This window comes from Physella acuta, unplaced genomic scaffold, assembly GCF_028476545.2.
Source record: "Physella acuta isolate Inbredline_101_S28 unplaced genomic scaffold, ASM2847654v3 ptg000616l, whole genome shotgun sequence".
NCBI lineage: Eukaryota > Metazoa > Mollusca > Gastropoda > Physidae > Physella > Physella acuta.
The window spans coordinates 189,741-212,935 of NW_026732135.1; the positions used below are offsets into that span (position 1 = coordinate 189,741).

Genomic DNA, 23,195 nt, shown 5'->3' on the forward strand with positions numbered 1-23,195 from the left:
AGACGCCGTTTAAATCTCACAAAGGAAGTGAAAATGTATCATAAAATACAATAATGAAGAATGAATGTTAAATATGTATAGGAGACTAATAAACATAAACACATAAGTATATATATATATATATATATATATATATATATATATATATATATATATATATATATATATATATATATATATATATATATATATATATATACATACATATATATATATATATATATATATATATATATATATATATATATATATATATATATATATATATATATATATATATATATATATATATATATATATATATATATATATTTTTTTTTTTTTTTTTTTTTTTTTAATTTTTTTTTTTTAATTTTATGTATTTATTTATCTATTTATTTATTTATAAGATAATTTTACATAAAAGTATCGCCTTTTACTGAGTACAACAACATTTGCTTCTTTTACAATAACCCACCTTTCAATCAGAAGAAAAAGAACCCAAATGATGCCGCCGATACAAGCACTACAGCCAAAACAATAACGGAACTGATGAGAACAGCATTGTGACTAATCACTGAGGAGAAAATGTTACGTTTAAAGACTGATTAACCATCATATTATTTCATGAAAAAATGTTATTATTGAGAAACAAAAATAGAAAAGTTAACCTTAAGACAGTTGAATTTGCATGCTTAAAAAAATAGAATTTGGTATTAGTAAAAGAGTAGTAATCGTAGTATGTGAGATCAATCTGTTTAGTTGAAGGGTGTAACTCTATAATGTTTGTCTACTCACTAGGTTAGGATGTGGTAACTGTATTGTAGAAACATGATGTGTTGTTCTACCAGAATCAACTCACCTTTCACCGTTACCTGCACGTGGTGCTCGACTTTCCCGTGATACGACCAAGCCTCACAGGTGTAGTTTGCTGACCTTCGTACGTCGGTCAAGGTCAATGAGCTAAAGCCAAAGGTTGAGTTATCATGTTCAGTAAGTTGCACGCCATCTTCCACCCACCTGACATAAGGTACAGGTGACCCAGTAGCGCTGCACGTCAAATTTACGTCTTCACCAGGTAGAATACTAACGTCGTTGGGCGTGATGACAAATTTTGGAGGATCTTCAATCACCGTAAATGAGAAAAAAAATCCTTTCTTCAAAAATCACATGAAAATTAAAAATCCATTTGTTTCTATTATATTGAGCCATTTAAAAATAACCTTCAATGAAATTCCTCTTTCTATCATTCACGTTCCTTATTATCCATATTCGATTAATTGGTAAAGATAACACAACTTACTGTCTCATAAGTTTTAGAATTTCTAAACAAGCATTTAATAACTTTTTTACAAAATATGGTTTACCTGACAGGGACGGTAGTTACTTGTTCAAGTTTTTAGAATTAGGAAATAAAATACCGATTCCAGATATCGGAGATACCTTAAATTTATAGTTATACATTTATTTTCGTCTACCTAGCAGCTAGCTGAAAGATTAGGCTATTCTAGTTAACGTGTACCCACGACAATAGAGTCAACTATCCTGTTATCGAAAATCGTTCAAACTTGACAGAAAACTTTGCATTAAATCTAATACGTCGACGTACAGTATATAAATATATATATATATATATATATATATATATATATATATATATATATATATATATATATATATATATATATATATATATATATATATATATAATTTATTATTATTTTTAAAAATTAAATTGTATATATTTTAAATGTATATGTAACCGACCTGATCCCTTAGTTGTCACTTTCACAGACTTGCTAGACAAACTGAGTCCATTATGGCTGGAAGCCATCACTTCGAATTCGTAGGTTGTGTTAGGCTTTAGATTTGTTATCGTAAAGCTGGTCGACTCGATGCCACTTTTGAATGAATCGAAATGTAATGGATTCCTGCCCTTCCTCCAAGTTTTGTACACAATCATGTACGAACAATTGGCAGTCTGAGGTTCCCAGCTCAGTGTGACAGACGTCGCAGAGGTCTCCACGACTCTTAAGTTGCTTGGTGGTTTAGGCACTGTTTCAACTGAAAAATAAACCGGGAGTTATCTCCCCTAAACTTTCTCGAATATTCTTATATAAAATAACAGGGGATGGGAACTCGGGCTATAGACATGATTTTTAATCCATTTTAAATACTTAAAGTTTTAAAAATAGAATAAAATCTCGTAGACAAATTAATTGCACACCAAGTGAACGCCAAATAAAAAAGCGCATAATGGTGCGCAATATTATTAGTACTTTTAAAATTTACATTAGTTTTTTGAGAAATCGGAAGTAGCGTAAAGTACTACTTCCAGTCAACGGAAATGACTCAAAATTTAATAGAAGGTAGAGAATTAGATCTTTTACTTACATATGAAATTTCGTTTATCTATCTGAAATAGTACTCAAGTTATAGGCTTTTGAAAAATTCAAAGTAGGAAAAGTACCACTTCCGGTTATCGGAAATCGCTCAAAAGTTGATACGGATCTACGATTTTGATTAAATACTTATATATGAAATTTCATCAACCTAGCTGTAACGGTACTCAAGTTATCATGTTTACACACGGACAGACAGACACACAGACACACAGACACACAGACAGACACACAGACATACGGACAAGATTGCAAAATTATGTTTTTCCGTATCAGTGAGGTGTGAAACGTCGAGATTTATAAAAATCTCGATTTTTTTTTTTTGCACGATTACAAGACTTTCTCTATACTTCGTATATACGAGAAAGTAAAAAGCAAGGGGGGAATGTTTAGAAGAACACTGTACATTGTATATTGCAGTGCAGTAACATACAGCTAGTATATATAATAAATAAAGTATATATATATATATATATATATATATATAATTATATATATATATATATATATATATTGTAGATATATTTAATTTTTTATCAGTTTAAATGTATACAACTTTTCTAAAATGAAAGGATGTGATTATTTACTAAATAGCCAAAAATATATTCTAGGAAGGGTTACATTTTTTTTACATTAGTTACATGGTGTTAGGTTACAGTTTCATTAGGGTTGTCATCATATAAGAGATGGACACTAATCTCCGAATTAATCAAAACAAATTAAACCTTGTTAATGACGTATGAAACGGTCTCTGCTGTTTATACTGGTTTTAATTTGTTGTTTTTGTACCTTCAACGGTCACACGCACGTTGCGCTTGATAGTCCAGAGTGCAGATGTAGCCATACAGGTGTAGACGGATGAACTTCTCAGGTTGGTCAATGGCAGATCTACGGAGCCCGTTGGAGTGACGACAACATCATCAATTTTCTGGAACCGATCCAGCCACGTGATGTTAGGCGTCGGCCATCCATCGGCTGAGCACTCTAAACGAAGATTTTTTCCGGCTGAAACTGTTACGTCTTCTGGGACTTTTGTAAACTTAAGGAAAGTCTTTCCATCTTGTAAGGAGGGAATAGTTCAAACGTATATAACAAATAACGATTTACGAGTTTATTAGACTTTATTATTTCTACACGATTTACATAATCACATTATCTTCAACACTTTTAGATAATTTCTTTATACATTTGTGATATTTTAAAATGTGAATCTAATATTGTTTTTTTTTTGTTACTGAATATGTTGATTTTTTCAAAAATTTCAGTCAATGTAGTAGGGCTATGAGCAATTAAACCGCATTCCTTTTTTCTTCTCTTACCTACTAGTGACTACTATCTTGAAGAAGGTTGTGTTTAACATGTTAAAAAACACATTTCCCTAATACATAAAAGAGGTTGATGAATTCTAAAATTATTTTTTTTTCTTACTTTGTTTTTAATTCATCGCAACTTTAACTAATTCTATTCCAAAAAAAGTATATAAATTTAAGTCACTTTCGATAAAGTTAAATTTAGAAACGACACATTTCTAGTTACTTCCCACATCGGTATGTCATTTAGCGAGTTCATCTAAAGCAGGGGTCTCCAAACTACGGCCCGCGAGGTCCTCTCATCCGGCCCGCGGAGATCCTTTTGTCCATGGAAAAAACGTTTGTTGGTGATGGCTGAGGAACTTTGCCCAGAACAATCAAAGACTTGCCTGGAAGAAACTGGCCCCCGAACTGAAATTTGATAGTTAATGCGGCCCTCGGGCTGAAAAGTTTGGAGACCCCTGGTCTAAAGAGTTCCTCCCATTTTCTATGACGATTAAGTGAGCGCTATGGCCTTACATTATAGCATTGATTAACTGTATGCAAGTTTAGGGATTCATTTAGCCACTCCCCCAATTTGTCATGGTTTCTACTGCTCCATTATTTATCTATATATCTTTCTAGCCTTCCTTTTCACTGCCAATACGAAACGATTGTCAAGCCCGCTCACACGTCAAATAAATTTAGGATATTCTCTGTTTCCAAAAAACATCTGTTGGTGCATATTTATGTTTATAAAAGCAAATGGAGTGGATGTTTGTTTAGTCGTTTGTTTGATTTTTATAACTATTCGATGAGTATTTGTGTTAACTTACAATTTGACATGGTTTTACATGACTGGAGCAAAGCCTATCCGATAACGGCTAATACAACTATAATATTATCAACCATATTTCCAAAGAATCCCTAAAAGTAAGTAAAAGTAAAGTTCCCTTTTCAAACCTGACGGTCTTGTGCAAGTGAAGTAGAGTTCACGTGTTTCTGTAACCTCGGCATATGAAGAGCTAGTGTGGTCAGCCACATGCCCATCCGCGTTTACTTTCCCTAACTGATTTGAACCCGGATTCGAGACTAGAGGTTAGCAAACCAACTCTCTACCGTTAGACCATTCCGTCACATAAAAGAACCCTACTTAGTTAATACTTCACCGTCCACCTGTCACATTTATTCACTGTTTCAGTTAACAGCTGCACGCATAAATCTTAATTCCCCATATAATTATAGTGAAAGAGAAAGCTATACTTTTTTAAAGATGAAGAAATTCCAAATGTTTACTAGAGTTGTAGTGATAATCTTTTACTTTCAATAAAATTCGCTAATTAAAATATATTTAGGCCTATAACCTTTAATTCCATATAATATATTCAAATGTCGATGATTATATATATATATATATATATATATATATATATATATATATATATATATATATTTATAGGCCTTTATGTGTGTGTGTGTTTATGCATATGTGTTACCGCGGGGTTTGGGTCAACTCAGGAAACGATTCGTGGTTATCTTCTATACTTTCATTTGGACTCAATTCTTCACATAACAGATTAGCCCTCGCTCTATCCGTTACCAACTAACCCCCTTACAACTATTCACTCCAACTTTTATACGGCATTCGACCCTGGGATAACAATATATAAACACATCGGGGTTAACAAAATTCTAGGGTAAACTCAACTCTCTAATTCTGACCCGTAACAATATATATATACACATACAATCGTGTATTTCTGGGTATATTATATACGATTTAAGATTGAGGCTATACTACTGACCTGGTTCTCCAGTGGTAACTTCTATTGGCTGGATAGGCCACATACGGCCTAGTAGGTGCTCAGCCGCAACCCTGAATATGTAGGTTGTGTTAGGTTTTAGGTTTCTGATTGTGTAGGCTGTCGCCATAGTACGTTGGGTCAAGGGTTTGACATTTGTGGGACTACTGCTGTGGTCAGACTCTTTGTACTCGATTGTGTACCAACACGGTTCAATTTGATGGCCCCAAATCAACGTGACACTTGACGCTGAGACTTCGCTAAGCCTGATGGCGTTTGGAGGAACCGTAAAGGCTGACACTGAATAGAGCAAAAAAAAAAATAAATGAAAGAACACGGTTATAATACCAGTCCACTCATATATTAGCAAGGGGCCTTATGGTCTGTTTCAGTTTTTATAAATGATAGTTATAAAAACTGCAGCCTTACTAATACACTTTATATACTTTTGAATCTGGCACTGCCACCTCTTATTTAACTTTGCAACCTTAGGATTTATTTGAGAAGTAAATCTAATATATTTAGTTGAATTATGTATGTGGCGGACCGTCAAAAATGTTTAAAATATGTATCACTTTTTACAAACGTTCAAATTGTGTCTAAAAATATTTAAACTTAGTTTTCTAACACTTATTACGTCCCTTGACAAGATAGGAAAACACAATTACTTCCCTTTACAAAACCATTACGTCGGAGGAAAAATTATTTGTTATTACTTTGTTTTAGTGTCGGGAAAAAGTAAATACATAATAAGCATGGATTGATCAAGTGTAATGTGGTAGGTATTGTGAATACTGCCTTTATTTATTTTATACTCTGTACGTACTATTTACAAATTATTATTAGACATTTTTATTCGAGAACGAGAATTCCAGCAGGTTTCTGTCTTTTTTTTTTGGGCAGGAAGGGGAACTCGTTTATGTCTGCCGCATTACTTATAAACGTCGTCTTTTTTTTTTTATCTTACCATAGTGCATACCTTTTTTTTTTAAGCAGACGTTTTAACAGTTTATTTTGCAGTGTAAAGTTTTACTACGTTCTCGATTGTAAAGGCAAGATTGAAGAAACAATTTCTTTTAAGAGCTATGTTTATGTTGTATACCTATAAAGTTTCCATCAGATGAAGTTGTTCTTTATGTTTACTTCTTTCCGTTTGAGGATAAACTTGGGGTATTATAATTGTTCACTTAATTGAAACAGGGGGCGCAGGGTTCGATTTAGCGCCCCGGGCTATCTTGTGAGCGCTATGGCGCATACTTTTGTTTTAAACAGTGCTATAGACTGTTGATACGAAATGTTACTATAGTCTTTAAGTGAATCAAATCCCTGCGTCCTCCGGCGCCTCGACTGTGAGCTATTTGGCGCCCCGGGCCTTCCCGTGTGTAAATGACTATGCATAAGTTGGGGTACTATAGTCGTTACTTAGCTAAAACAGGCGATACCGCAGGCGCCCCAGCATGGTGTGATTTTGGCGCCACGGGATAGACTGAGACAACTTTGCGTTTATGTTTGCGTTTGTGTTTTCTTTAGGTTTGTGTTGTGTTTTTTTCGTTTGTGTTTGCGTTTATGATTGGGTTTGTGTTAGCGTTTGTGTTTGTGTTTGTGTTTTTGTTAGTGTTTGTATTTGTGTTTGTGTTATGTTTGCGTTTTTTGTGTGTTTTGGTTTTGGTTTGTTGTGGGTATATGCTGGTTTTTTAACACACATGGCATGGTCCTTTACAGATATGTCTTCACAAAGGCCAGTGCAGGGCCTGGCCAGGACAGCTTGTACACTATTTAACACGCTAAAGTTACGTCTTAAAGAAATGTAAATTTAAACGATAATTGATTGATAAAAAAAACATGGTCAATAGGCCTTGATACCGATATGAATGGCATCAACATTTTAATTGTGAATTTTTGCAAGTATCCTCTCTTAGATTTATAACAATTTAATTAACAATAAAATGATTGTAATAATAGGCCTACATATTTAAAGTAGTATGTGTTCATAAAAGTTTTGTTTTCTTATACAGCTAAAATGTGTACACATAGGTTCACATTCGTAAATAGAAAACGTTCGAAATAAATACTCATTTTAAAGCAATTTATTCTTACATGTTGTAATTCCGATACATATTTTTTGCGAATTTTTTTTTGTTTCAGAAGAGGAAAAATTAAAAAATAAGGCATAATATAACCTTCTGTGACGAAAAAATCATTTAGTAAACTGCTAAGTCTTGTTCTCTTTGTTCTACCACATTACTAACCTCTGTGTGTCTTCAGTAAAGTAATTTTAAAGTTCAATAATTTAAAGGTGTATTGGATGTTTCAGAAATGTATGAAATAATATATACATTATCCTTTATAATTGAAAATAGTTTTTTTTAATGTCTAATTTTAAGAAACGATTTACAAACATTTTAAGGTAAGGAAAATGTTTATGATTAGTTTTTGATTGAGAATTAGCATTTCAGTTATGTAACAAACTGCAGTGGCGTAGAGAGGTCGGGTGTCATTCGGTGCGGCACTTTATGGTGTCACCTCCCAGAAGCGTAGCGACCCTTCCCGGAGACAAACTTTCAATTTTCGATTTGCACCCCCCTTCCCTCAAACTTTCGATTTGCACCTCTTAAAAGACTATTTAACACTCGAATTAATCACTTAATTAAGTGGAATTATCATTTTTCTGTATATATTTTGCTATTTTTTTCCTAGGTGTCACCCCCTAAATGTTGTCATCCGGTGCGGTCCGCCCCCCCCCCGCCCGCCCCTTCGCTACGCCTCTGACAAACTGTGTTAATGGTTAAATGTAATTAAGTTTTTAGAATCACAAAAATTTTGCCGTGTTTACTTTAAAATTTCAGCATTGTGTTATATTTTAATTTTTTTATTAAAAGATTTTAAACAAACTAACAAATCTGCATTGAAAAATATAATAAGACACGACAATAAAATGCTGGAGCAAAGCCTAGCTAGATATCTGCAATATTATAATAATATATTGTATACTGCCTTATCTGCAGCCCTATTAACACGTACTAATTATAATTTGTATACATAATTACCTACAACGTAAGCGTAGCATTTTGAAAATAGGTGGCATTCGCTTCTTTACAATGCCACTTTCTTACCACACCCATAAATGTTCACCGTCCCCTACCTACCCAGAAACATCCACCAAACTATTACATCACACTCACCAACCTACTCTGACACATCCACCATCCTACCCTACTACATTCACCAACCTACCAACCTGCTCGGACACATTCACCAACCTACCCTACTACATTCACCAACCTTCTCTGACACAATAACCAACCTACCCTGATACATTTACCAATCTACTCCGACACATTCACCAACCTACTGTGACACATTCACCAACCTACCCAGACACATTTACCAACCTACAACGATACATATACCAATCTACCCTAACACATTTACCAACCTACCATGACACATTTACCAACCTACAACGATACATATACCAATCTACCCTAACACATTTACCAACCTACCATGACACATTTACCAATCTACAACGATACATATACCAATCTACCCTAACACATTTACCAACCTACCATGACACATTTACCAACCTACAACGATACATATACCAATCTACCCTAACACATTTACCAACCTACCATGACACAACCTACTCTGACACATTAACCAACCTACTGTGACACATTTACCTCACTTAATCTGACACATTCATCAACCTACCCTGACACATTTACCAACCTACCCTGACACATTCATCACTCAATCTCGACACCATAATTCATCTTTTTTTAATCTCATCTCTGTAGTGTTTGAAGATTAATAGAAATATACATCTTCGCCTTAGCGTTAGGTATTGAACATCAATAAAATCGCCAATATTTTTATGACCAATCGTGTAAAAGTTTAATATGGGCATTTATATATGAAGTCGCCTTAACAGTTCACTGCGAAATTAATTAAGCTGTTTGAGATAAATATACAATCAGTGAGTGGATTGTTAATTATCGTGCTCTTTATTCCCAGTTTTAGTCACCACACAGTTTAAAGTAAGAAAATGATAGACACCCATTTCACTCCACTTGTATAATTAAACTAACAAAATATAATCACCTGAAGCAAATGCAGTATTTCTAAATAGCCCCAGAATGGTAACCAATAGTGCAACAAACAAGAAACAGTTATCCATTTTGGTCCTACCAGAGGTTACAGATGTGCAATTATTAAACAACTCGTGTAATTCAGGAGCTTACTGTTCAGGATGTGTATCATTAATAGTGCGGCCCCATTAACACGTCTAGACAGTTGTCTACATTTAATGACGTGTTATGGAGAGTGTTACAAGTGTCTACTTATCACAAACTCTCATAAGAGGTTTGTGTACATGTACATGTGGTCTGTTATGGACAATTCTACTAATACTGCTTTAAAAATTATGTCTTTTACAAACGGAGTGTTTGAATTTCTGTACTTTAAGTATAGGACACATACTAATACTGATATCTTATGGATCCACAGTCAAGCTTGCCACTTGCAAGTTTGTATGCTTAGAGTGGGTTAATATGTCAGATTTTGAAATGCGACTGTTTTACTTCCAATAGCTACATAAAGTGTAGATCCACATTCAAGCTTACCACCTAAAGTGTGTGTTTAGTGGCGTAGCTAGGTCGGGTGAAACCCGGTGCTGCTCTTAATGGTGTCACCCCCCCCCCAGAGGCGTAGCGACTATTTCCGGGAACGAACTTTCAATTTTCGATTTGCACCCCTTGAAAACTATTTAACACTCGAATTAATCACTTAATTAAGTGGAATTATCATTTTTATCTATATATTTTGCTATTTTTTGCTTTGGTGTCACCAACCTAAATGGTGTCATCCGGTGCGGTCTGCACCCCCCGCCACCCCCCGTCGCTACGCCTCTGTGTATGCATACACAGCTATATCACCTGCCACATGTATAGGCTACTATTTGAGTATAGAAAAAGAAACTACGCCAGTCTCTTTTGCGAAGTTTGTTTTTTCTAGACATGAACAGTATACATGTCGTGATGGAGGCCAGCGAGTTGACGAGAATCTTTCTATCTTGTTGTTTACATGAATGAAATTCATTTTTTTTTATTTTGATTTCATAACGGCCGTAAAAATAATAAAAAATACAAACGTAAGCCTAAAAATAATTCAGAAATTTAATATTTTTAAAAACACAAGCCTAAAAATAATTCAGAAATTTAATATTTTTAAAAACAATGTTACAAAAAGTTGCAAATGCAGAGAACTTTAAATTTCTTTAGTTTAATGATAGATTTCTATTTATTTTCATCGAGCCTAAGTTATAACAGGATTTTTCACTTTCGTAAAAACAAACATTAATTGGCTGTACAGGAAATCCGTGATCGATAGTTATTTGTTTACAAAATTGTGCAGTTAAAGTTATAAAATAATATACTGCTATTTAAACCACATGACCTAGTTCTGCCATATTGTCTACATTTTGTATAATACAGTTTAAGATAGCCTATAAAATGTCCTTGCTTAAGTCGCCATTACCTCGTGAAAACCAAATTGCATTTGCCTTTTTTTACTTTCTCGTATATACGAAATATAGAGAAAGTCTTGTAATCGTGCACCTCACTGATAAGGAAAAACATAATTTTGCAATCTTGTCCGTATGACTGTGTGTCTGTCTGTGTGTCTGTGTGTATGTGTATGTGTAAACACGATAACTTGAGTAACGTTACAGCTAGCTTGATGAAATATATAAGTATTTTATCAAAGTCGTAGATCCGTATCAACTTTTGAGCTATTTCCGATAACCGGAAGTGGTACTTTTTCTACTTTGAATTTATCAAAAGCCTATTACTTGAGTACTATTTACGATAGATAAATGTAATTTCACATGTAAATAAAAAATCTAGTTCTCTATCTTCTGGGAAATTTTGAGTAATTTCCGTTGACCGGAAGTACTAATTTACGCTATTTCCGATTTCTCAAAACACGCATGTAAATTTATAAAGTACTAATAATATTGCGCACTATTATGCACATTTCGTTTTGGCGTTCGGTTGGTGCGCAATTCTTTTTTCTACTAGATTTTATTCTATTTTTAAAAGTTTAATTAAACAAAAATCATGTCTTTATTCCGAGTTGCCATACCACGTAGTGTTATATTAGAATATTCGAGAAAGTTTAGGGGAGATCAGTCCCGGTTTATTAAAAATTGTGTTAAATTACCGAAAATACTAAACCGTTAAATACTCTTTTTTAAAGTCCGAAAAAAAAACTCCAAACAGCCATGATTTTATAACCATGATTTTTAAAGCAATTTTATGGGCCTCTCGAATAACTTTGATACTATTCTCGCTCAGGTCCATTATACACGCGGTGTTTGAGTGTGCGAATAGGTTAACAGTGTTGTCTTTTCTCTAAACCGAACCCTAAACCTAAATACCCTCCTCAATCTCAAATTTAATCTTAAACGAAATATGCAGAGTTTCTTCCAGGCATCTCTTCGGGGGGTGGGGGGGCGAAAGCCCCCCCCCCCCCCGAAAAATTTTTACCGCCCCCCCCCCCCGAACGAAATTAAATTTATATAATTTATATAGAAAATATATACTTTTAACAGTGTCCGCCCCCCGGAAGAAAGTTTACCGCCCCCCCCCCCCCCCGAAAATTTAAAGTGACCCCCGGAGAAAAAAGTCTGGAAGAAACACTGGAAACATGTAATTAAAACAGATTTTATTTTTCCAGAACCGGCGATTTAGCCAGATCCTGAAATATAACTTGAATTAAAACCACCCACTAAGCCTATCCTTAATCCTGATACTAACGCTTACTATATAATGTATGTCTTTTCAGAATTAGACAATTAAATTAGGTGGTTTTTTTGTGTCTCTATTATCAATGACGTAAATAATATTGTGTATCTTTTTTCGGCATTCTATTCTTAATTATATTTTTTTATTGAACAATCAATGAAGTCATCCTGTTTTGTGTATAGTCGCTATATATAGATACTACCACAATACTTGATCTAATAACCTTGATCTAAACGTAGTTGCTACACATTAATTCTAAATAAAGCAGTAGTCATACCCCTAAAACTTGCACCAAAGCTCAAACTTGAAAAAATTAGCATTTAGAGTTTCTTTCAGGAATCTCTTCGAAACTCTATATTAAAAAACACGTATACCACGCCTGAAACAAAATCGAATTAATATAGAATATCAACTTTTATCAGTGTCCCCCCTCCCCTCTTCTCCATTTGCTAAAGAGTAAGGATACGATAAGCGATAAATTATACGTTTTCATTAATCCACGAATACCACATTCATGTAGTCAGGATAGAACATTACGTTTCTGTACAGATGAATGTTTAACACCAACAAAAAACATTTCTTACATCAGTTGCTAGTAAACGTACATCGAGCAAAAGTAATAAACACAGCCAGATGCGTAGCGATGGAGGGGGGGGGGGACGGGGGGGGGGGCAGGGGGGGGGGGGGCATATGTACCCGGGCGACGACCATAGGTGCGCCAAAATGGGTTTGAAAAAGTAATCGAAAGTTTGAGGGGGTTGCAAATAAAAAATCAAAGTTTGATGAGGGGATGGGGGGTGCAAATCGAAAGTTTTAGGGGGGGGGGGGGGTGGTGGTGTGCAAATCAAAAGTTTGAGGCGGGGTGCAGATCGGGAAGGGTCGCTACGCCTCTGGACACATCGTCTATACTAGTATTATCTTTTTTGTTTCAAAACATAGTTTTGAGAAAAACGCATTGAACTTACATAGGGTGCGATTTACCCTTATTCTTTCTTCTTCTTCTTCTTCTTCGTTCTTAATTATTAGTGTTGAAGGGGATCGAGATTTATCTGCCAGTGGGTTTGAACTCGAGACTTTGTTCGAATTTATAAACCATGAGCTTTTTGCCGACTCGACCACGCCTCCAACACAATTAAGCGTTACGTGTCAACTGGTTATGCGCCATTGAGGCCATTGACTCCGATTTCAGCCTGCTTTTCTTTTTGGATTTGCTTCCATAGCCTTTGTCCAACCAAGAACAAACTACAAGGCAGCAGTTGTTTAATTTTGGAGTTGTCTCTCCTAGAAGAGTGGCTGTCCCCAGCTAACGAGCCTCATCTGCCCGTTTGGTTTATTATAAATGTTCAAGGGCATTAAAGCGTGAGCATTAAAGCTATTTTCATGAATTTTGTAATAATAGTCCGTTATAGCTGTCTCACTTTTGATGAGATACGATCAATAATATAACGATTTGAAAATTGTATAATGTTCTAATACATATTTTACAGGCAGTTTCAAATACTTTGCCAAGTTTCAAATTCTATGCGGTACAGTTAAAATATTAATAACGAGCCGACCCGCGGCGTATCATACGCCGCTATTTAGTTTTTTTTTTTTCTACTTTTCAGTAATTCATAATTTGTGAATTCGACAGTACCAACGCTGCCACTGAAAATATTTCTTTAAAACACTATTAGTAGCTTGTTAAGGACGATAACCCCCCTCCCCCCTACTTCCCCGCTCTCCGTTAAAGTAAACTCCACTTAGTTACCCCCCCCCCTACTTTTAAAATCGTTTCAAACTAAATTATCTGCCCCTAATAGTCGTCACTAAACCCGCTCTGCTTGTAAATATTTAACGTGAACCACAGCTCACCAGACCATGTAGGGGTGGGGGTGGTAGGGAGCGCGTTTACAGCTTGTTTTCTAGCGTCTCCCAGAAGAGAATTATATATATAGATCATTATAGGCTACTGTTCTATAACGAGCTTTTATTGTTTAATCAGCTACCCCGAAGTCGTGCATACTTAAAAACATATAAGCTCTTATTCAGCCTAGTGGAAATATACTTATAGAATTTTTTAACCTAGAAGCTTCTAGCAACAACGAAAGTTTTGTTTATTTTTTTTTTGTTTGTACTTTTGGCAATGTAAAATAAAGCATGTCTGGTTGCTGGTAAGGTAAGTGAATTAAGTTCAGAGACTTCAACAGACTGTATAAAGGCAGAACAAACAAAAATTAGGCAAAACAAAAGTAGAGAAGATATGATTTGATATGGCATCAAAGAATAATGTAAAACAAGAATGGATAAAATTGAATAAAGAAAGGATATAAAATACACTTCAAAGAATTTTTTTTAGGAATGGATAAAATTTAAAACCTGTAACAACAAATAAATGCTTACATTATCATAACTGTCTATTACAAACAACAACATTATTTTCAATTTCTTTTAAATTACAAGAATAATCAATGATATTTAAGATAAGTATTGCATTTCCTAAAACATCATGTTTATTTACATTTTATTGTTGAACGATTATCATGAAAATTCGATTACTTTTTGTGTAAATAGAACAATGTGTAGTCAGGTCACAAAAACACACACATCGATACAAACACATTTAATCAAGAAATCACAATACATTAAACGAATATCATTTGTATGGGGCATCTATAGCCATCAAAATCGTTACAGGCTTCAAAAAAATTGATTACCGGAAATCACTCTAAGTTTGACAGAAAACTACTAATTTGATAAAATACGTTTATACACAATTCGGTAACTTAAACAGTACTCAAGTCAACGTGTTTACACACACATAAACACACACACACACACATTAAATAGAGAGAGAGAGAGAGAGAGAGAGAGAGAGAAAATTGCAAAAGTAAGTTTTTCATCACCGTAAGATTGTAAAATGCAAAAATGTATCAAAACATTTTTTTTTCACGATTGCAATACGTATTCCAATTCCATATACGGTATAGTATAAAGAAGTTAGATGTCAAACGTCGAAAACTGTCAAACTTCCATTTAATTTTAGTGCTGTGCACGATAACGATAATTTCTCTACACTCTATACGAGAAAGTAAAAACAGATTTAAAAGCTGAATTTATGTATTGTTGTAAAAGCAACCAAGTAAATTTGCTTTATGTTCGCTAGGCTTAAGTAGTGGGCTGAATCGCAGCAAAATGTATCGTCGATATAAATAACAAATCTCGCTGACGTCACGAGAATAAAGTGGTCAACTGTCCTGTTCTGGACGCGTGACTTTAGAGTCAGCGTCTTCCCTGGCGCCCAGGCTCCGTTAACTTTAGATAAGACGGTGACTGTTAGTTTTCCTGTTGTTTTGTTGGGTTTCAGCTTCAATAGTAAGTTGTAGTTTTTCCAGTCGCTTATGATGAACAGATCAAAGCCTTCGTCAGTACCATACTGGGCAGATATGTAAACCTAGGATAAAGGAAACAAAATGTGAGATTAATTGTTTTGTGAATGAGACACGGTTATATATCTATATCTATATCTATATCTATATCTATATATATATATATATATATATATATATATATATATATATATATATATATATATATGTGTGTGTGTGTGTGTGTGTGTGTGTGTTTGTGTATGTGTGGTGTGTGTGTGTGTACGAAATCGTTTTTTTTTATGCGTGGTCAGATCACAGTTCATATTTGAGCTAAGTTTCCTGGCTCGAGTTATTAGGACGACTTAGCTCAGATGGGATAAAAGACTCACGTTATGATGATCATTGAGCTGACCGTTTACACGTTGAGGTCACATTACTGGTGGAATATAACTTTATCTGGCCCAAAGATATATGTGATGGCGTGGTCTAGCGGTAGAGATCTAGACTGCTAAGTATATCTACATTGAGTTCGAATCCGAGTTCTAGTCAGTAGACCGTAAGTGGGTCCACCCATTTCTGACGGGTACCTAACTAACGTTAGGGAAAACAAAGGCGGCTTGGGATAAACAAAACACAATACTGGCCACGCTAGCTCTTCATATGCCGAGTTCACAGAAACAAGTGAAAGCTACTTCACTTGCTCCATAGACTGTAATAGACGTTAAAGTACAAATAATATTCCGAACTATTATGCACATTTTATTTGGCGTTCACTTGGTGTGCAATTCTTTTTTCTACGAGATTTTATTCTATTTTAAAAAGTTTAAGTATTTAAAATGGATTTAAAAATCATGTCTATATCCCGAGTTTTCATCCCCTGCTGTTTCATATAAGAATATTCGAGAAAGTTTAGGGGAAATCACTACAAGTTTATTTCTACAACCAAATATCGTCTGGTCTGAATGACTATTTAACTAATGTAAAACAAGACATCGTCTACTTACCATAGATCCAACAGAAAGACCTTGTACTGTTGTCTGTTTATCTGTTAGCGGTGGCAACTTCCATTCAAGTTTCCGTGGTAGAAAAATGGACGATGACGTATTGAACGCTATCCCAGACACGTCTACATCAGCGCAAGGGAAGCAACTCTGACTGTTGTAGTTGTAAGATATCTTAGAGCTCTGGGGAAAATACTTCCTGACACAACCTAACGCTGTGCTAACACTTGTGTAAGGGACACAACCGCTGAAGTACACACCAGGAAACTCTTGCAACTGTGTTTTACATCGGGTCGTAATTTTTGTACTGTCGCATACTTGAACGCTGACAGACGAGAGCGAGGCTGCTTTGCACAGAAACATGCAATGCACTTTCACAAAAATTGTCAACAATGTTAACTTTATCATCATAAGGTCTAATCTAGTTGAACATGAAGCTAAACCACTGCACCATTCAATGATAAAAAACCTATTATTCCGAGGTTAAAAAAATAAAATGAAACATAAAATTATTTATAAAAAAAAAATTCACAGATTAATTTGCACGGATTATTTTAGTGATATTAATACAATTAATTGAAATGCACTTCCTACATTTATTTTACTTAGAAATAAGTAGAAGCGAATTTTCATTTCTAAATACAATGCCTTAGCTGATATTTAAGCAACCATTCTTCCCCTCATCTTCTAGTCAGTTTGTAATCTAGCCTTGCTAGAATAAGGTGTATTGAATCTCCGGACGGAAGGCTTTAATTAAAAAACAGCTAGTGCCTTTCAAGTTGCATTAAATATAATTTATTTATAATCAGTTCCTTGTACTTAATATTTCAATTTTAATCAAATGTTTTTTTTTTATAAAAGATATTTTTTTTATATTCCATTTTAAAAAATCGATTCATGTGAAGATCGGTATCGACTTCTTGCTGTTCTAAAGCCAGTTTCTTAATTTTAGCTTCCCGTTCGATTTGTAACATGAGCTGAGTATTATTTATGAGTGTGTTGTTTCAAAAGGATATCCTGCGAGGCAAGTCTGCACGGGCACTGATTGAACCGAAGCCAGCCATGCATACAGAAAATACACAGCTCAAAATGACAAAATATGTTTCAAGCATAAACATAAAAGGCTATATATGCTGTTAAATTAGTTATAACATTATTTTTTTAATTATTTTAGTTTTTCATGAACAGTTTTCTGAAATACCAAGTTAACTAAAAATCTAGATATCTTTATTTCCTATAGCAGCAACTAAAGAAAATACGACATTTCTATAAAATTTGAAAAATTAAAATTCTTCAAATTTTTCTCAGCTTAGAGACAATAAACATTACAATATTTAACATTTCCTAATTTAAAAAAAAACAGTGTGTTCCACAGTATGTGATCTATAGTGACACTTTTTACCTTTCAATGTTTGCTTAAGTTTTACTATTTCCTACATTGGCTTCTAAGAACATATTCAGATTTACAATAGTAAAGCTTCTTTCTCACATGTAATTCTATTCATTGCTAATGGTTTACTGTTAAACTATACAAAACGTGTAATTGTATTTATAGAAATGTTGAATTGCGATATTAGAATAGCTGCATTTTAAACTAGTTATAGAACTTTTTTTGTAGTTCGGCCAAAGCTTATTATATGAGTAAAAAAATGCAAAATATGAAAAATATGAAAAAGTTTGGTTTTTTGTGAGTGAACAAATAGTATTTATACAACAGGAAACAGTAAACAATATACAAAATATGAGTTACAATTATTTTTTTCAAATACGTTTTTCCTTATAGAAAAGTTTATAATTATATGCTCTAGGATTATCATTACCACTGTAAACAAGTAATTAAAAAAAGTCTAGTGACAATTTTAGCGCAATTTACTTGTGTTATCTAAAAATAGCTCTGTCGTAGCGTAAATCAAGAGCAGGGTTAGTAAAACCATTGGTTAGTTATTAAAACGTTTTTTATTAATATTTTTTCAGTATTTTACATGTTTTATTTACAATAGAGTAACATGACTAAAAACCATTGCGCGCCTAGCTACCGAACGTGACGTCGCAGCCATTGAACGTGATGGCGCAGCTATTGAACGTGATGACGCGTGTGGTGTGGTTGCATAAAATGCCTACTTATTGGGTCCAAATTTTAATTAATTCAAAAAATTTTTTGTGACCAAACGAAAGGATATTTTTGAAAACTTTCTTCGGCAATATTGTTCTAAATTATGGCAGGAATTGATAGGTACATGTTTCAAGTCGCTAAGTGGTCCGGTTGCCGAGATATGGGCCAAAAACTGCATTTTTTTGAGGTTTTTTGGCTTTTCCGGGAAATCCATGAAAGAAACCCGGAATTTTTATAGCCTATGTTCATCCTCGTAACTTGCTTAACATAATTGCTTTTGGAACTAGTCCTCGATATTGCTTCGTTGAGGAGGAGATACGACTTAAAGCTGCGGACACACATCCATCCATCCATCCATTCATCCATTCCCAGAAAAGACGAGTTAATAAACGCAATTCTCCAGAATGGAAATTGCGCTAAAAAATGCAAAATATGAAAAATATGAAAAGTTTGGTTTGTGAGTGAACAAATAGTATTTATACAACAGGAAACAGTAAACAATATATAAAATATGAGTTACAATTATTTTTTTTTTCAAATACGTTTTTCCTTATAGAAAAGTTTATATTATATGCTCTAGGATTATCAATACCACTGTAAAAAAATATAACGTGTACTTTTAACAGAGTTTCATTTTTGCGAAATGTTTTGTTTCTCTCCCTTTGTTCCGTGTACTACTTTACTGTTGTTTCAATATGCCGCACTGTTAAATACTATCCATTTTTAAGTAAACCGAGTAGGCTTTATTGATAGACTATCAGGCATCACATTTGGCCGTCTCCCGCTCACTCTCTCTCTCTCTCTCGTTTAGATCCGGTCAGTTAATTTCCATGTTAGACAACAGAGGATCAACGTTTTGGTATGAAGATCTTATCATCTTTGTCAGTAAGCGACTTAAATTTCATTTTAGGAACTTTGTCCGTTGGTACAAGTGTCCTGGCATATTCAAGATTAGTATTTCGTTGGATAAAAAGTGCATTTAAAAGGGAGAGAGATAGACATAGATAGAATTATTTTAAAATGACGGTATTGCTTATTCAACTTAGTCAGTGTTTTTTCCAGATTTTTTTCCAGACTTTTAAAAAAAATATTCGTGGGGGGGGGGGGGGGGGGGGGGGGGGCAACATGTTCCGGGGGGGGGGGGTCGTTCATTGGGGGTTGGGGGCGGTAGACTTTCTTCGGGGGGGGGGCTCCGCCCCGAGATGCCTGAAAGAAACTCTGAACGTAATGGGGGCTTTGATAACAGAGTTTCTTACAGGCACCTCTCCGGGAGGGCTCTGCTCCCCCTCAGAAAGTCGGGATGGTTATTGGTTTTGGTGGCCGGAAAACATAAAGAACAATTAGCCGACCAATCAAAACAGCCGGTAGAAATGAATTTAATTTTATTTATTTTGAAATATCCTATAACTTTCTTTAGGTGAGGCTTGATTTTAAAGAGGTAGTAAAATATAAAATAACTAGCATTTCGTTGTCCCCGCTGATAATTTCACCTTCCCTGATCCGACAATTTCACCTGCATTGCCCTGATATATACACAGCCCTTTCACTGCCTAACATAGTCAACATCTTCCCGTCCGTCCTCAACATATTCACCACCCTCCGCCCCACACCCAGCATATTTACAACACACCCTTACCCTCAGTTACACATTCACCACGCTTCACATCTCCCTAAGATATTCACCACCACAACGTCCCTCCACTACATATCCACCACCCTCCCAGCACTCGCTAACATATTCACTATGGGGCAAGTGAAGTAGAGTTTATTTGTTCCTTTGACCACGGTCTACTTCTAGGCTCCGCCGTCCTCTAAAATTGAGAAAGGGCTCCATGACTAATGAACTCAGGATAAATGCTATCATTGACAAAATATGTCACAACAAAATATTTATAGTATTTGTGAAAAGTAGCTGTCATTTGGTTTTTATTTTCTTTTTACTCATAATAACTGTGAGAAAAGATTTGTCACATAGGTTTTTCACAATACATTAATCATATTACAATTGTAATTAGATTATTTAAGAAAAGTTGAGCTGAAGTTATAATATTTAAAATATATTCACCATGGACATTTTAAATATTTCCAAAATTAAAAGACGAAACATGATTATGATAACAAAGAAAACAAAGAACCACATTTGGCCTAAAAAATTTTCAGATCCTACAGTATAGTGGTAAAATATAATTCATTTATATAAAGCGTTTTATATCGCGTAACGAAATTATTCGCCAATGTCTGGAACAAAAATGATGGTGTTTTTTTTTTCTACAGATTGTACATCACATGATGTCGAAGCCACTTTAATATGTCTAGACTGTTGTTACAATATATCTAATCACGTGATGGTCAGATCTTTATCAGAGATGTATACTTTAAAAAAAATATCGAGTATGCATGCGTTGAACGTATGTTTTTTTTTTACATACAATAAAAAACGTGACGGATTACTGTATAGCCTATTTAGCGTTGAGAATATACCATATATACGCAACTTGGTCTTCCAAGTTACATACATCTTTTATTGCAACACAACATCAAATCAACTAATTTCCTTACCATGCTCAACGGGTTTCCTTAATACTACATCAAGCACAAAAGTAAAAATCAAAATTATCAGACATTTTTGCATGTGAACTAAATATAAGGAAATGGTCGTTGATGAAGTCTCTTACAAGTGTTAAAGATATATATTTATTTTTTCTTCAGTGCATTTTAAAGCTTATTAATATAAATGCATTTATATTTGCTATTTTACTGTTATGGTGAATCAACTTTTCTTCATAATCATATTACATTATAATTACAAACACTTGACTGACAGATTTTCCAATTGTATTGCCTTGTGTTTAAGTGCGTCAGCTCTATTTTAAGGGCGCCACTTAACTACACAGCATCATCTGCTTACTCTAGCTTTGACAGCTGAAAGATGATCTCAGTTCCTGGCGTATGTGTATGCGTATGAGTATGCGTATGCTTAAATGAATGTATATATGCTTTCGTGTGTATATGTGAGCATGTGTATACTTGTACGTGTACGTGTAAAATATCGGAACGTGTACTTTTACATGTACCTGTACTTTTAGTAAAAAAAAAACTTCTACCCATTTTTCAACGTCTGCGTCTACATACACATCTCCGTTAGCATCTAAAAGGTGTTCGCCGGTGGTATATATGCATAATGTGTTTAATAGTACGCATTCGCATACTGGGGACAGCGTGGCCTAGTGATAGAGAGCTTGATTGCTAACCCTAGAGTTTCAAGTTCAAATCCAGGTTCAAATCAGTAGAACGTCCCGGATTCCACCCAGCAGGTCATAGTGGTGACCATACTATCCCTTCATATACCTAGGTTACTGTGTGTTGGGCACAATCGGGAAATGATAATGATGATAACTACATAAGCGACTCCTATCATTAAATTTGAATGGACTTATTAACAGTTAACTATTTTAAATATAATATGATAGAATCAATGATATATATATATATATATATATATATATATATATATATATATATATATATATATATATATATATATATATATATATATATATATATACATATACATACATATATACTTTTTGGGCCCGAAAAAAAATGCTGGGGGGGGGGCGGGTGGTGGGGGCGTTTTAATAAGTTTTGCCGAGGGCGCTAAATAAGCTGGGCGGTTGGGCTGAGTGCTGATAACACTATCCCTTCATATGCCGAAATTCAGTGAAAAAGACTAACTCTAATTCATGTGAAGCAACTGTCATAGGCACGAATATGTTCACTCAACGTTATTCTAACTAGTATATTAATCGTTCCTACCATTTACATTTATAATCACAAAGTATAATACCATAAATAATAATCATTAAAAAAGTTTTAAAAAACCCACGTTTTCTGATTGAACTAAAAAGTAGAAAATAAATGCTATAGGCCCTACATCACAATAATGCAAGCGATCACTCTACTATAAGCGATGAAAAACGTGGGGCGCCGAAGTAAAAGTTATATTACTATTGATTAGATAATACTATTGACTTTTATTAGGGAGCTTGTAGAGAGTCAACAGTATTAGAAACTGTAAGAAAATCACGGCGCCCCACGTTTTTGCTCGCTTATAGTAGAGTGATCGCTTGCATTATTGTGATGTAGGGCCTATAGCATTTATTTTCTACTTTTTAGTTCAATCAGAAAACGTGGGTTTTTTAAAACTTTTTTAATGATTATTATTTTCTACTTTTTAGTCTTTGTCTGTTTGTTTGCATTAAAATCTTGCTATCGATTTTATCTTTTCACTTTTTTTGGGTAAACGAAGACAACTCGTAAAAAGACAACTCGTAAAAAGACAACTCGTAAAAAGACAACTCGTAAAAAGACAACTCGTAAAAAGACAACTCGTAAAAAGACAACTCGTAAAAAGACAACTCGTAAAAAACACGTTGTTTGAATACGT

General features: G+C 34.4%; 1 protein-coding gene across 1 annotated transcript; it reads right to left on the minus strand.

Annotated features, from left to right (window-relative positions):
• Nucleotides 1-645: 645 nt before the first annotated feature.
• Nucleotides 646-5,763, minus strand: LOC131947913 (receptor-type tyrosine-protein phosphatase F-like). Its single transcript, XM_059309314.1, has 5 exons — nucleotides 5,476-5,763; nucleotides 3,171-3,440; nucleotides 1,747-2,043; nucleotides 842-1,102; nucleotides 646-650 (listed from the first exon to the last, which is right to left on the minus strand). The coding sequence occupies exons 1-5, from the start codon at nucleotides 5,600-5,602 to the stop codon at nucleotides 646-648; spliced, it is 960 nt and encodes a 319-aa protein (XP_059165297.1). The 5' UTR covers nucleotides 5,603-5,763.
• Nucleotides 5,764-23,195: the final 17,432 nt, after the last annotated feature.

Coding starts and splice junctions, on each gene's coding strand:
- LOC131947913 (XM_059309314.1), bottom strand. CDS start 5,602: ATGGCGACAGCCTACACAATCAGAAACCTAAAACCTAACACAACCTAC. Junction 2,044..3,170: donor CGTGCGTGTGACCGTTGAAG/GTACAAAAACAA, acceptor TTTATTTTTCAG/TTGAAACAGTGCCTAAACCA. Junction 1,103..1,746: donor AGTGACAACTAAGGGATCAG/GTCGGTTACATA, acceptor CGGTGATTGAAG/ATCCTCCAAAATTTGTCATC.